Raw genomic sequence first — 14,095 nt, 5'->3', positions numbered from 1 at the left:
AGTTCAAACAAGAGGAAAAACGGAATTAGTCATTTGAGTTGAACTTGCAACTACCGCCGCCTCTGCCTCACAAACATAAAACTTCATTAACTAGTGTGGTTACGCACAAATAATGCAAAGAGGCGTCCAAGTCTGCTGCATACCAAACAACTGTGACACTCTAAACGCCATTGTAAGAGCTAGAGACTAGATAGTTTGCGATTTCAATTTAAATTGCACCGCTTTTAGCATCAGCCAAGTTCAGGCGTTAGTTGGTTTTATTAAGTGGTGGAGTTTTAATGTGAACCTTGAATGGCTTTGGGATTAATTAGGGTGACCTGGCCTGGCCTGAAATGGAAATGTTTGCGTTCAGAGTCACTTGAAAAGTAATAATAAACACTTGTAATACTTGTAATAACTCGGAACATCCTGATATGCCGGTAGTAAGTTCTTTTGTTAGGTTATATCGAGTCTTATTTAAATTTAGTTCATTGCTTTTGTTTGAATTTTATTCTAAAATATCGGTACATTTGCAAGATATCTTAATGAAATTAAATGGATATATTTTTCTGATAAGAAGATACCTTGTGCTAAAAATTGGTTCAGTACTGTCCTGAGTCCCTCTGTAACTAATATGTATAATGATTTTCCTTATTTTGGTTGACTTCGGTCAGTATGTAAGTTGCCTTAATAAAATTATGTGAAGTTAGAATAATATCTTCTATCTGTAGTTCAGTGCCGCATACAAGTTAAATCGATCCATATCTCAGCCCCCACTAAATATAAAGATGTAACTATGTATGTACAATACCTGCCTTATGATTCATAAATGATAATTCGCAATTGTCCTATGTCCTGTGTTATATTGTCAATTTATGGTCAAGAAAATAAACCAGGCTCAAAGGAATAATTCTCAGCATTTACATATTTGCCTATATGTATACACACATATGTATGTACTATATACAATACTTGAACTAAGATACGAAGATTTTCGTTGATTGTTATGGCAATTACCCATAAACAAGCCTTAAGGGGTAGTGGTATACCAATAATACTAGAAAAGCATGCAATGAAGATCTAACTGTGCGGCGCAGTCTACTCCTCGCACGCACACATTTACATACATACGTACATATCATGTTAAGTGATGAGTTTTGCGATAAACGTCAGCAATCAATTTTATGGTTTACCGTATATGCACAAGAGTTTGGCATACTTATAAGCCGACTCATATTGCAGGGTAAGACACCTGCAGGTATTTGCATGGAAAATTATTTGATTGCTTTCATAGCATAAGTAAGTCTATTTCTGCACCATTTACCAAGTCAAATTTTCAACTTGCAATTAATGCACTATGCCATCGGTTGCAGCAAAGCTCCTCATACACACTTTCATTACATTGTTGTTGTGTCAGCACGTTGTAGTTGTTGTTTTGCTTAGAAGTTGACGGGAAAGTTGAGGTTTGACACGCAAAGCGAAATTTCCTCAGGAGCAAAGCATGCCAGCAGCACTGCACTGCGTAAGAAGGATTTCTTCCCCTATGCTTCCCTGACTCGCCACCACAACAATGTGGTTGCCAACAAACAGCCGCGCTGAACGCAGCAAACACGCATGAAGCATGAATTGGTACGATTTATTGGGTCAAGTTATTTGCGTGCGGCTCAAGTACGAGGCTGCATAACTGTGGCTCCGCTGGTCTACGGGTCCACATTCTTACCACTGGTATGACTTCGCTTTCAGAAAATCTGAGTAAGTGCATTTGCACTTCTGCCATTCTTCAGCCCACATACTTTTACATACATACGCAATTTCCCAAGTACATTCTAATTATTTGCACGAAAAATTAAGTCAATAAATTATTAAATTGGATGCTTTTTGAGTATGTCTGGAAATGATTTTTAGCTTTCTATGAATGTATGTAATTAGGTGTAAGATAATGTCATGGAAAATTTATCAACAACTTTCCCCATTTTATCAACTCGATTCACCGAATATTAGATTAAATTTTTATACTTTCGCAACAAAAGTTGCTAAGAGAGTGTTATAGGTTTGTTCACATAACGGTTGTTTATAATTCATAAAACTAAACGAGTTAGATATAGGGTTATGTGTATATATCAAACTGATCAGGGTGACGAGACCCAAATCGGGTTTTTGTATATATCTCGCAAATCAATAAAGCTATGTTAACCAAACTTTCTGCAGTCGTTAGCCACTTCCTAATACAGTCCAAAAATGAAAGAAATCTGACAATAACCACGCCCACCCCTCATACAAAGGTTAGGTTGAAAATTACTAAAAGTGCGTTAACTCACTAACGAAAAACGTCAGAAATACTAAATTTTACAGAAAAAATAGCAGAAAGAAGCTGCACTCAGTTTTTTTTTTTACAAAATGGAAAATGGGCGTGGCATCACCCACTTATGGGTCAAAAACCATATCTCAGGAACTACTCGACAGATTTCAATGAAATTTGGTATATAATATTTTCTTGACAACCTGATGACACGTGTGGAAAATGGATGAAATCGGTTCACAAACACGACAACTTCCCACATAACTCAATTTCGAATTCCATCTTGTTGCTTCACTTTATAATATATACATAAGGAACCAATGAAGATATCGAAATAAAACTTTGCACAAATACTGTATATGTTATGGAAAAATTGTCGAAATCGAACTATAACTTTTCAATGCCCCGGATATCGAATATGAAGAACTCAGTGCCTTATGGTAATTTTTCACCAAAAATATCGGTAAATCACTCAGATATCTTAATTTAATTCAGAGGAAATCTTTTTCATCTAATAGTGTGTCTCTGTACCAGAAATAGTTAAAATCGGATCATAACTTACCCTAGCTCTCATATAGCTAATTATAGGATTTTCAAAAATACGATGGACTTAATAGCATATAAAACGGTTAATATGTGAAATGTCTTAACCAAATTAAGTGAGCATATAATCTTAGACATAATGTCTGTTGATGAAATCGGTTCAGGAATTACCTCAGTCTATATACTATGATGATATGATGATTTTCGTTTTTCTATTGGACTTTATGTCGAGTATATGGGTCAAATTGCGTGTTATATAGCAATAAATTCCGAGAAAATAAAATGTTCGCTTGCACCCGAACTTAGCCTCTCCTTACTTGTTATTATCAAATTTTTGTTATTAACGAATTCTTAAATGTGAAAATTACTGAATAGCTTGCTATACATACTTTGTATATTGGAAGTTATATTTCCGAATACGACAATTGTTACTGTCTTCTAAGTTTCTTTTGAGCTGTGTAGAATTCGGGAGGGATTTTTAATGGCAGAAACATAATGTATTAATAAAAGCAACCGAACATTTTATCATTTAGTATTATTTCATGCAGTATCACAAGGCAATATCATGATTGCCGTTAATTAAGTAGATTTTAATTTATCAAGCAATATAATCAAGTTCCAAATTATGAATTTATATTATTAATTTATATAAATACCGGCAACTGGTAACTCTAAGCTGTGTTTTTTAGCACAGACTCATCAGGAGTCATTAGCTAATACACACACTGTAATATTAGTTTATCCTACAACCATTTCACGCCGCCTGTATGTCATATTTCTCCATCTGAGGGAGGTTTAATTTGGTTTCAGCCGCTCTTACTGAAATTCCAACCCTAAAATAGATGCGAATACCACCTCCAATCAGAGAGCTGGGAGCTGTTGCCTGAATAAAAATGGCTGCCGCGATAGGAATTTGATGGCTTTGTTATGTTATGTAATATAAATAGAGGATATCTCGTCTTTGTGGCATTTCAACTTCAGCTTCCAACTAGAACTGTGTAAGAGAATTTAAGTCTGATAAGATTTAGTGAAATTGGGATTTATAAGTGCAACATTCACATTAGTATCCAATAAGTGATAGAAATTCGCAGAAATCGTGGAGTTGTTTAGAATGCAACATCATCCCGATCCGTCTTATATGCCGGAAGTGCAATTTCAGCCTTTATGGGGACAGGAAGCGCCGCCTCCTCCTCCTATTGTGCCATATCAGGAATTAATCGCTGGCTTTCCATGTACAGATTTAGGTGTGTAGAACTGTGAAAATCTATAATAATATCGAAATTTGTTTGTAAATCTTAGTGAGACATCATTAAAATGTTACATCTTTATGCACATTCAAATAAGTTCAAATATAACTATTTATATTTAATGGTCCTCTGCAGCCCTTTGGCAACGATCACAGGTAAGCAGTTTGGTAAGTAATCAACGATCTACAAACAATCGCAGCAGTAATTCGGATTCGACTAACGGAAGCCTAACGAAGAAAACACGTCGACGGGTGGCATCAATGGCTCAACGACGGGCGGCCAATATTCGTGAACGCCGCAGGATGTTCAATCTGAATGAAGCGTTCGATAAATTGCGACGGAAAGTACCAACTTTTGCTTACGAAAAGAGACTCTCCCGCATCGAAACTCTACGCCTAGCAATCACTTACATTGGTTTTATGACTGAACTCTTGACCGGCGCCCCGATGCCGACGCACAAATCGCGTTCTACTGATCTGTATGCAGGAATGAATGGGCATCATCATTCCGGCCCGATCGGCCATCATCACCTTCATCCGGCGGCATTTCAAAGAGATTTCGTATCGCCCTATAGTCATAGCTTAGGTTAAGTTCGAAAGTGGAAAACTGTAATATGCAAATTGTAAGTGAAAATAGCTTCGTAGTTTTGTTGATAAATGTGTATTGTTTTTATTTTACATAAGCAATAAATGAAACCATTTTGAGTGCAGCTCTTCTGTACCATCTTCATAATGAAATTTAAATTTTCCTGTGGTTTTCCTTATTGAATTAAAGCATTTTTAGTAGTTTTCAACATAACCTTTGTATGGGAGGAGGGCGTGGTTATAATCCGATTTTCTCCATTTTTGGACTGTATAAGGTAGTATCTAAAAGAAACGAATCTAGAAAGTTTCCTTGATATAGCTTTAGTATTATACCTTCTTGTGGTACCTCTTCCAAGTTTCGTCAGGATATCTAAATTTTTACAGTTTACACGGAAGGACGGATAGTCGGTCGGACAAACAGACATCTTTTACTCGTCATCCTTATCATTTTGATATATATAACCCTATATCTAACTCGTTTAGTTTTAGGACATACAACCAACCGTTAGGTGAACAAAATTATATAGTTTGGTCCAACTTGTGATATAGGATAGTTTATATTTAAAATATTATTCCCAATATCCATCCATCCATCCATCGTTTGTGTGGGCGGCCAGTTGGTCAAGCGATAACGTGATCTGGATATCCTGATATAACTTGGTACACTTAACCCTTGACACTTGGAGAAAGTTGGTATTGTAAATGGTCAAAATCGGACTACTGACATGGCTAAAAAATGTAGTTAAACAAAAAAGGCATATAACAAAGCAACAAACTAAGCTATACAATTTGGAACACGTGATCACGGTACGGAAGGCCATCTGTGGTTAATTGCCAGGTGAATTGACGGGGTCACAGCTCAAAAGAGAATTTTTGTAACTATATGTATATTGGAGAAGAGCTTCACTCAAAAAGTGGATGATGGCCGTAGTGGGTGCCACGGCCATCATCTTGGCCTATTTGGTGAAAAATATTATTTTTAAATTATTAATATTAAATATAAAACTTGGCAAACTATTTGTATATTAATTTATCTGCAACTACAACTTTTTTATTGTGGGGTTACTGCCTGGTGATTTCCGAGAGACTTTGTAAGTTATTCTTCGTTCTACTAATTTGTATGGCAAAATCTTGAAACACTTCAATCTAATACAACTTCAAATTGATCTGTCAGTACAAATTAAATTATTGACAGCGGCAGAATAGAACTTCGACAAAGTACGTATACACAATGAATTAATCTGCCAGACAATTCCTCACCTATTCATCACGAAAAAAAATAATAATCAATTGAGAAACCAAGACGATGAATGCAGTAAACGCTAAAGACAAAAAACATCTTGAAAATCTTGAAATCAAAAAGTTCCGAAAATGCGTTTTCCATGATCTAAAATAAATTTGATCGAGATAGCTGACACTAGATATTAAAGGGTTTCATTTAACATATCGTTCATGAACATTTGGGTATGCGACAGCTTTGTAAAACGTGGGTGGGGTCAATATCAAATCAATTCCAAATAAATTAAAACGATATCATATAAAACAGTTTGTCTGCAATAGCCGATACTCTCAACAAACTAATTTCCTTTTATTACTTAAGAACGATCGTTATGTTTATTTCGATCGGAGTTTCATTATTTCTATTTTTGGTTTCTATAATCATGTGGTTTAAGGTGTATGACTGATTGGGATCTGTGCTCCTTGCAGGAGTAACAGAAACCACTATATCTCTTTTAACTCGATGTTTGATTTAATCGGTGCCTTTAACGAAGGAAAACTTTGAAATAACGAGAATTCCGCGTTAGTGAACTCCATGTTTACACGTCTATAACTGTTGAACGCAATATCCAAACTAACCATGCATAGAGTCGTTTTGTAGGTTATGTCAAGACCTTTCAAAGATGTATAGTATTTCCAGATACGAGCTCTGTAGCGCTTTATACATAGCCGCGAAATTCAAAAGACAAAAAGGCGGAAGAGAGATATTTGCCAACCTAATATCAAATAAAGATCAATCTCTGCATTAGTATTGTTTTCTAAACTGCATACCAAATTGTACAAGTTTTCACCCATACATACTCATATACATATGTACCAGTATGTATGAAAATAAGAATGAGCAATTGATTTTATCCGTTTTGTATTTCCTCGTTTTTTAAGTACGTAAAGCATCAAAATATACCTGATAATCCTACTACATAATTGCCATTGAAAAAAGGAATTATACACTTGTTAGTAAACAATGGCTCCTAACCACAAACAGTAAGAAGTCAGTGTGATGAGAATCTCTGCACCTGTTCGAGGGCATTCAACGAGGGGAGGTATTGTTAGCAAAGCGTAAAATTATAATTAAATTAAATGTAACATATTGTGTAATATTTTCATGCTAATATGTTTGAATGTGTTTGCTGCACTATTAGGCAAACCAGACAAGGGATGCTCTGAAAGCCAACCCCAGTAACCTCTAATTGAGTGAAACCAAGTAAAGGTCTCTTAAATAGCATAGAATTTAGGTTGTTTCTGCGATGACGACTTGTTGTACTCTGCATCGGCAAAACTGTTATCTATATGAAACTTTATATGTTCCTATATCTATTCCACTCCAATTTCTTCACTTTTTCAATAGATCATTTATGTATTATCGTTCATATGCGCATATGAAATAACAAAAGGTTCATATTTTCTTTAATTGAATCGAAAATCGAAGATAGCTATTGAAAGCTTCTAACGAAAATTCTTAAAAATCCTTTACAGTTGCTTACCTTACCAATTATAATAGGGTTGTTACGTAATATTTTAATGCGACATTTGTTTCACAATCTGTATGCAATAAGGGAATATCGCATTCGCCTCAAAAGGCGTGCAATATGTTTTGTGGAATTAGTGACACTTCATGCTGCATAAATGTGGCCACCCCACTTTTGCGCTCGTGTGTGATGACTGGGCTGTAAGTCCTTAAGTAGAGCACCAACGCTCTGACGCGCCAGCAAGCAAGTGAGTGATGAGCGCACCCTTATCCTGCCAATTATGAAGGCCGCATTATCTGAGGCGTTTGACTTTAGTGTGTGCGCCGTATTGAAGGACATTCACGTGCCGCCGATTAGCACGTGGGGAAAACATGACTTCTGATAGTCATATTAAAACATTATTGAATAAAAGTGTAGCAATCTTGAGACCTCCGCCGTAATGCCGGGATGCCTTAGTATGAACGGAACTTCCAACAGTGCAGAATGATATGGAATAGTTGAAATTGAAAAGCATTATATGCTAGCACAAACACGCTTTGAAAGGCTTTGTTAAACAAAAATTACGCTTATATTGACTTAAACAAGCTACCAAATGCCAATTTCTTTGTCTGCTTCATGTATGTCAATCGTTTGTTTCCATTGTTTTTCATCCCATAACAAATTAATCAGATTAGCATTACAATAGCTCGGAGTATACACCTAAATCACCCTAACTGCCGCTACGCAGATTTATTGACACCTCCTGACAAGTTGATTGAATTGGTAATTTTGTACGAATTTCATTACATTTGCCACCAAAAAAGTAGATAAAGGCTGAAACTAAATTAAACCGATGTGATGAATTACTATAGTCTTTAGTTTTTGAACAAGGAGTACATGAGTCTTTCTACCAATATCGAATGTACATATGCCTTGCCTTCTAAATACGGTTGGTACATACACGCAAACAAATTTTATTTTAGGTTTCGCCGATCTAATTTTAACATAAATATGTACATTTAAAGATGCCATGTATTTGAAGTTGTTCCACATGAAAACAAATATAATTTTAATCAGAAGTTTAATTACAATTGTCTTTACTTTCTTCAGTAAATTAGGGATATATTTTAGTTTAGACATTAGCCATTAGCATGCATTTCACTAAGGATGTGTTCTGTTATTTAAAAAATTCTTACAAAAATAAAAGACCTGAGCCAACCAATTTATTACAACCTATTTTATTCGTTTGGGCATTTACTCTACTCTAGGAGTTGCCTTTATGAGTTACAGAGTATGACAACCGTAAAAACATTTGCAATCGAAACTGTGAAGTTTACATCGGAAATGTATTTTATATTTCCATTTATATTTGCATAAAGAATATTTTTTATTCTCGATTGCTATGGAAAACATTTCTTACTGGTAATGGTCGAGTAATCTCAAGCAAAGCAAGTATTATCTAATCATGGTGATCGTGACTATTAATCACAATAGCTGATATTTTCAATAAACTCAATAACATGATTTCACTTAACAAATGAAATATTCAAGCCATAGAACTTAGTTCACAGTGCAGAGCCGTCAGAATTCGAAAGAAATGCAGCAACGCAATGAAGAAAACTTACATCAGAATTCGTTAAATGAGCCTCTCTTAAGTCGACTGTTACAGCAAAATGTAAAAGGTTTTCACAAAATCACAAATTGGAGGAACTCGCAGAGCTTTTCCTATTCCATAAGAATCGAAATTCAGTCAGAAGGTAAGACGATAATATTCATCATTGCATTAATAAGACATTTTAGATTTTCACAGATGGAAAATTACGAACCGGTCAATACGTTCTTAAGGCTTATCCGACAGAGAAATTAATAATCTCTGACACATTAAGTAAAGAATTTTATGTGTATACCGAGTTGATTCCTGACTTTGAGAAACTCTATGGTAAAGTTTTTAAAGAGGTTCAATTTGCACAAACTGTGCAATCTATTACTCAGGGACTCAATGAAAAGTCTATAGCGGGATGCATCTTATTGGAAGACGCACTTTCAAAAGGATACCGGAATGCCAGTAGCGCCGAAGGGCTCGATGTTAAACACATTGAATTTGCTTTGAAAAAGCTAGCTGCCTTTCATGCAGCATCTGCAGTTTATGTATCCAAGCACCACGACGCTGTGTGTAGAAAACTTTTTCACATTAACAATTTTGCACGAAATAATGGAAATTGTATTATCAAAGAATGCGATGTATTACTAAATCGTAAATTCATTGAAGGACTTCGATTTTATGACATGCGGGAATATCAGGATAAGATAGTGAGTACTAACTAATATGCACCTGGTCCAAATAAGTGTTTTCCTTAGTATAACTTCCATTTTGTAGAGGTCTTTCACAAAATCACTTGATAGGCAAAAGCAGTTATGCATTACTGGTGATGTCAACGAATTCAATGTTCTGTTGCATGGCAATTGTTGGCCAAACAATTTCCTCTATAGCTACGACGCTTTTGGTAAAATAAAGGAGGTACTACTCACTAACTTCACAAACTGTGAGTGGGGCTCGCCAGCCATTGATTTGCTCGCGTTGCTCCTATCAGCGTCTTGCTTGTCAATTAAGATAAGCAAGTTCGATTATTTCGTTAAGGTGTATCACGATGAGTTGTGCCTCAACTTGAAGATATTGGCGTATAACAAAAACTCACCAAAATTAACGGATCTACATCTAGCCATTTCAAAATACTACTGGTGGGGTAAATGTTGTCACAACTTGTACGAACTGCAAATGTCCTTAATTCATGTTTACTTGACAGGTTTTGAAGTGATCCAAAAAATACTGCCAACTGTGATGCTGTCATTTGGCGTCAGCGAGTTCCACATAAATGAGAAACTAATACGTAACCATGAGTTAAATACGCAGTTTATCAATGAAGCTTATGCGAATCCACGATATGCTAAGGAAATTGCTGTGATTTTGCCTTGGATGGAAAATAGGGGTTTCCTCGAGGAATAACAGTCCTTCAAATTATATTCTTCTCGATTTTCCTTTTCTGACAACCCGTCGCAAGCGAAATAGAAATATACAAACAGAGAGTAAACATTCAAGCAGAAATTAAACAAAAACTCTAATATTTTGTTTTGTCTAGTTGTTTGATTGTATTTAAAAAATAAAATGTGGAAGTGTACTTAATTTTCTAGGTTTCGCCACATCTAAATTTTTGTAAAATAGTCGTTTATTTGCGCTTAGCGTTTTTTCCTATTGGCAAACACCAAACTGCTGCTAAATTATTAAGAGAATTATGTGTTAGGTATGAGAATAAAGTTCGTAAAGATAAAAGCTATGATCAGGATGGGCAAAGACCAGGCATGGGCAAACTCTTAGCATGTGTTAAAAGAGATTATGTGATCATATAAGTGCTGAACACATAGAAGACGACAAGCGACGAGCGACATCTGTCAAATATTAAAATACACGCGTTCTTATGGGCACAGATTTTTTGACAACAGCACGACTTCACGACAAAAGGGTTGAAGTCTTCGCTGTCCCCAAATTAGAAATGTTTCTAATTTTGCCGACGACCATGGCCGCTGTAGAGCTGCCACTAATAAGTGAAATGTAAAATTATTCAAAGTTCTAATAAGTATGACGTTATTTTGCCAGCAGAAACCTAAAATAACTTTGATATATCATTTATAATAACAATCGATTATTTAAAACAAATAAATCGACCATTTTTACATTTTTTGCACAAATAATTTCACTTTAACCTAAATATGTAAATTTTATTGAAGTGAAAGATTTTAATACGGCAACAATGAAATTGCTGTTTGATATGTCGCTGCCGTCTTCAAAATGTTCAAGACGCTGGCTTCAAAGCGACATTTGTGATCAGCCGTCGCTAAGTCGTGTCGTGTCGTCGTCTTTGTGTTCAGCACTATACGTACACACACCCATGGTCACTAACACACACTTGCCAAGAGCACACTTATAAGAGAACATAAATATATATTCATTTTATGTTCTCTGCTCTGGGACAGGGCGACAACTTGCATTTAGATGTGTATGTAAATATGACGATAAGCAGGCAGTACTTATTGAACAGTTTTTCAAAGCGATCCGTCAGTGTGGTATGCGCATTCGTCGATACGGAATAGAAACTTGAATGTGAGCAACGATGAACCAAAACACCGCATTAGTAACATGCGAGCAATTCAAATCATTCTTGCGTGAGAATTTTTCTAATTTTGATGATCTTTTAAACTTTTCTGCAGTTCGACTTCTTGATGACGGCGAAAACTATATTACAACGATTATAAGGATCAGTGCCGGTATAAGGCTAAAAGGTTAGTTGTGTTTTTCTAATACCAGTATGTATTTCAAACATTAATCTTTATACATGAAAGTATATTTTGATTTACGTTTATATGTTTTTGTTGCAGATAAAAGCATTCAGCGGGTGCAACTCATATTAAAAATTCCCAATAAGATTAATGAGAATGACGAGAACGAAAGTAACGAAGCGTCGTCCTCAACAGATGACTTCCACGAATTATTTGTAACCGAAGTGGATATGTATAATAACATTGTGCCAGAGTTGGAGCAAATATATGCAAATTGCGATAACAAACTACATTTCAAACCAAAACAATATCATTTTACTCACGAATTAACCTGCGATTATATTCTTCTGGAAGATCTACAGGCAAGGGGATTTGAAATTGCGCGGCGGCGTGAAGGACTCAACGTAGAGCATACTAATGCTGTGCTTGCAAAGCTGGCGCAGTGGCATGCTGCCTCAGCTAAGAGAGTTGAAACAAGAGGCGATTACCCAGAAGAGTACGTAAACAGTTATTTCTCCCAGCAGAATTTGACATTAATTGCAAATATAAATGCTGCATTCAATGAGCCATTTGCCGACTGTTTGGAGAGTTATGACTTGCTGACCCAAGAGAAGGAGATCATAGTAAGTCAGAGAGTCTTTCACAGTGAAAAATTATAAATTCGACAATATATATATGCATATACATATATACATATTTAATTTTTCTATGTAAGTTTAATTTTAAATATTAATTGCATTTTATGCATGTAATTTGAGAATGCCTATCATTCCCGTTTCGTTGTCATTAGTTCAGCCTTAAAAACTGATAGTGGAGTTAAAGATTTTTAAAATATCAATTACACTTAATTTATTGCTCTTGCTCACTAAAGATAGTAGAAGAAATGATAATTTAATAAAGCAGGAGTTACTGTATTTGTATATAAATAGTAAAATTGAGAAGTATCTAAAAAACTAAAATGTATATTTTTTTGTTCCGTCTTTCTAGTTGAGTTATATGAAAAACATGAATGAGTTATATACCAAATTTGGCAGCATCGATAGACAAGCCTTCAATGTTCTCAACCACGGCGACTTCTGGATAAATAACATCATGTTTCGACATAGTGAGGACGACGGCGTGACAGTCCAGGAAGTGCTTTTTATTGATTTCCAGCTACCCAAGTATGGATGTTTCGCAATGGATGTGTTTTGCTTTTTGCTGACTTCGCCACAATGGAATATTAAATTGAGAAACTTTGACAAATTCATAAGTTTCTATCATACTGAACTGATCAGAAACTTGACGATATTGAATTACACGAAACCAATGCCTACTATTGAGCAAATAAATTCTCAACTAGAGAAATATGGTTTGTGGGGTATGTTGCAAATATAAAATTGTTTTAATTACTTATGAATATTTTTTAAAAATTTATAGCCTTTGTTTGTGCTCAGCGGGTGCTTGCAGTGGCATTACTAGATTCCCATGAAAATTCCAACATTGAAACGTTTATGAACAATAACAAAGAAGGAAAATCTTTTAAAAAACGCATGTTTTTTAATCCCAAATATGTGCAACAAGTGAAAGAGATTTTGCCTTGGCTAATTGAGAAGAATTACATGCATTACATGACACAGATCTCACAATGATAAACATATTCTACGTATTTTATTTTTATTTTACATAAGTACGTATTTTTTTAGAATACAATAAACGGTTCCTACGCCAATTACATACATACAATTTGATTAAAAGAATAGTATAATATAAATATAGAAGCTCAAGTTTATATAATCATAAATACATAATAAAGCTTCGAGTACACTATTAAAATATTTCTTTTCTTGATATAAATGCGAAAATTTAATATTTCGGTTAACAAATTTTTTCCAAAGTAAATAACGAGCGCTGACTAGTTTAAGTGAAACCGAACATTCAAAGCTTTTAACTTAAGTCTACTATAATAAATGTGATTCTGAAGGTCATTTTCAATCGAATATGTTTAATAGAATTCTTAAAAATTTGAATCAATTTAATAGAACAACGACGAGTTATATTCATATCGTGTCATAATTTAATTTAAAACCACTTTATAAGTATTTAGTTCAAAAAACTATAATTTAGTTATATATAATTACAATAATGCCATTGAAAATAACTACATTTTTATCGAATAAAACCAAACCATGGAAAATACGAATGAGGAAAGTAATTTTTTTATTTTTATTTTCGACAATTATTATAACTCATCTGAACTAAAATTTTTTTATTAATAAATGTTTATTTGACTCTTTGAAAAAATAACGGTTGATGATATGGCCAATCTGGGTTTCTCTTAACTTTTATCTCTTACTATTACATTGCATTTAACCTGAAGAAGTAATGAGCTTTTATCTCTTGAAC

At 34.7% G+C, this 14,095-nt stretch overlaps 3 protein-coding genes across 4 annotated transcripts; all 3 read left to right on the top strand.

The window, feature by feature from the left end:
* Nucleotides 1-3,792: 3,792 nt before the first annotated feature.
* LOC105208460 (protein Fer3) lies at nucleotides 3,793-4,698 on the top strand. Its single transcript, XM_011178316.3, has 2 exons — nucleotides 3,793-4,065; nucleotides 4,204-4,698. The coding sequence occupies exons 1-2, from the start codon at nucleotides 3,933-3,935 to the stop codon at nucleotides 4,656-4,658; spliced, it is 588 nt and encodes a 195-aa protein (XP_011176618.2). The 5' UTR covers nucleotides 3,793-3,932; the 3' UTR covers nucleotides 4,659-4,698.
* A 4,214-nt stretch (nucleotides 4,699-8,912) lies between these two features.
* LOC105208407 (uncharacterized) lies at nucleotides 8,913-11,127 on the top strand. 2 transcript variants are annotated; one of them, XM_011178225.3, is made up of 4 exons: nucleotides 8,913-9,135; nucleotides 9,189-9,688; nucleotides 9,756-10,122; nucleotides 10,183-11,127. In XM_011178225.3, exons 1-4 carry the CDS (start codon nucleotides 8,976-8,978, stop codon nucleotides 10,380-10,382), a joined length of 1,227 nt encoding a protein of 408 aa, XP_011176527.1. In that variant the 5' UTR covers nucleotides 8,913-8,975; the 3' UTR covers nucleotides 10,383-11,127. The 2 variants fall into 2 exon arrangements, with proteins under 2 accessions (XP_011176527.1, XP_011176528.1); XM_011178226.3 differs by having other exon boundaries at nucleotides 9,756-10,117; nucleotides 10,183-10,322.
* A 347-nt stretch (nucleotides 11,128-11,474) lies between these two features.
* Nucleotides 11,475-13,879, top strand: LOC105208408 (uncharacterized). The gene is made up of 4 exons (XM_011178227.3): nucleotides 11,475-11,713; nucleotides 11,810-12,333; nucleotides 12,698-13,070; nucleotides 13,130-13,879. The coding sequence occupies exons 1-4, from the start codon at nucleotides 11,545-11,547 to the stop codon at nucleotides 13,339-13,341; spliced, it is 1,278 nt and encodes a 425-aa protein (XP_011176529.2). The 5' UTR covers nucleotides 11,475-11,544; the 3' UTR covers nucleotides 13,342-13,879.
* The last annotated feature ends 216 nt before the right edge of the window (nucleotides 13,880-14,095 follow it).

The sequence above is a fragment of the Zeugodacus cucurbitae genome, chromosome 2 (genome assembly GCF_028554725.1).
Source record: "Zeugodacus cucurbitae isolate PBARC_wt_2022May chromosome 2, idZeuCucr1.2, whole genome shotgun sequence".
Classification (NCBI taxonomy): Eukaryota; Metazoa; Arthropoda; class Insecta; order Diptera; family Tephritidae; genus Zeugodacus; species Zeugodacus cucurbitae.
Note: the sequence above shows the minus strand (reverse complement) of the source record. Positions and strands in the feature narration are given on the sequence as shown.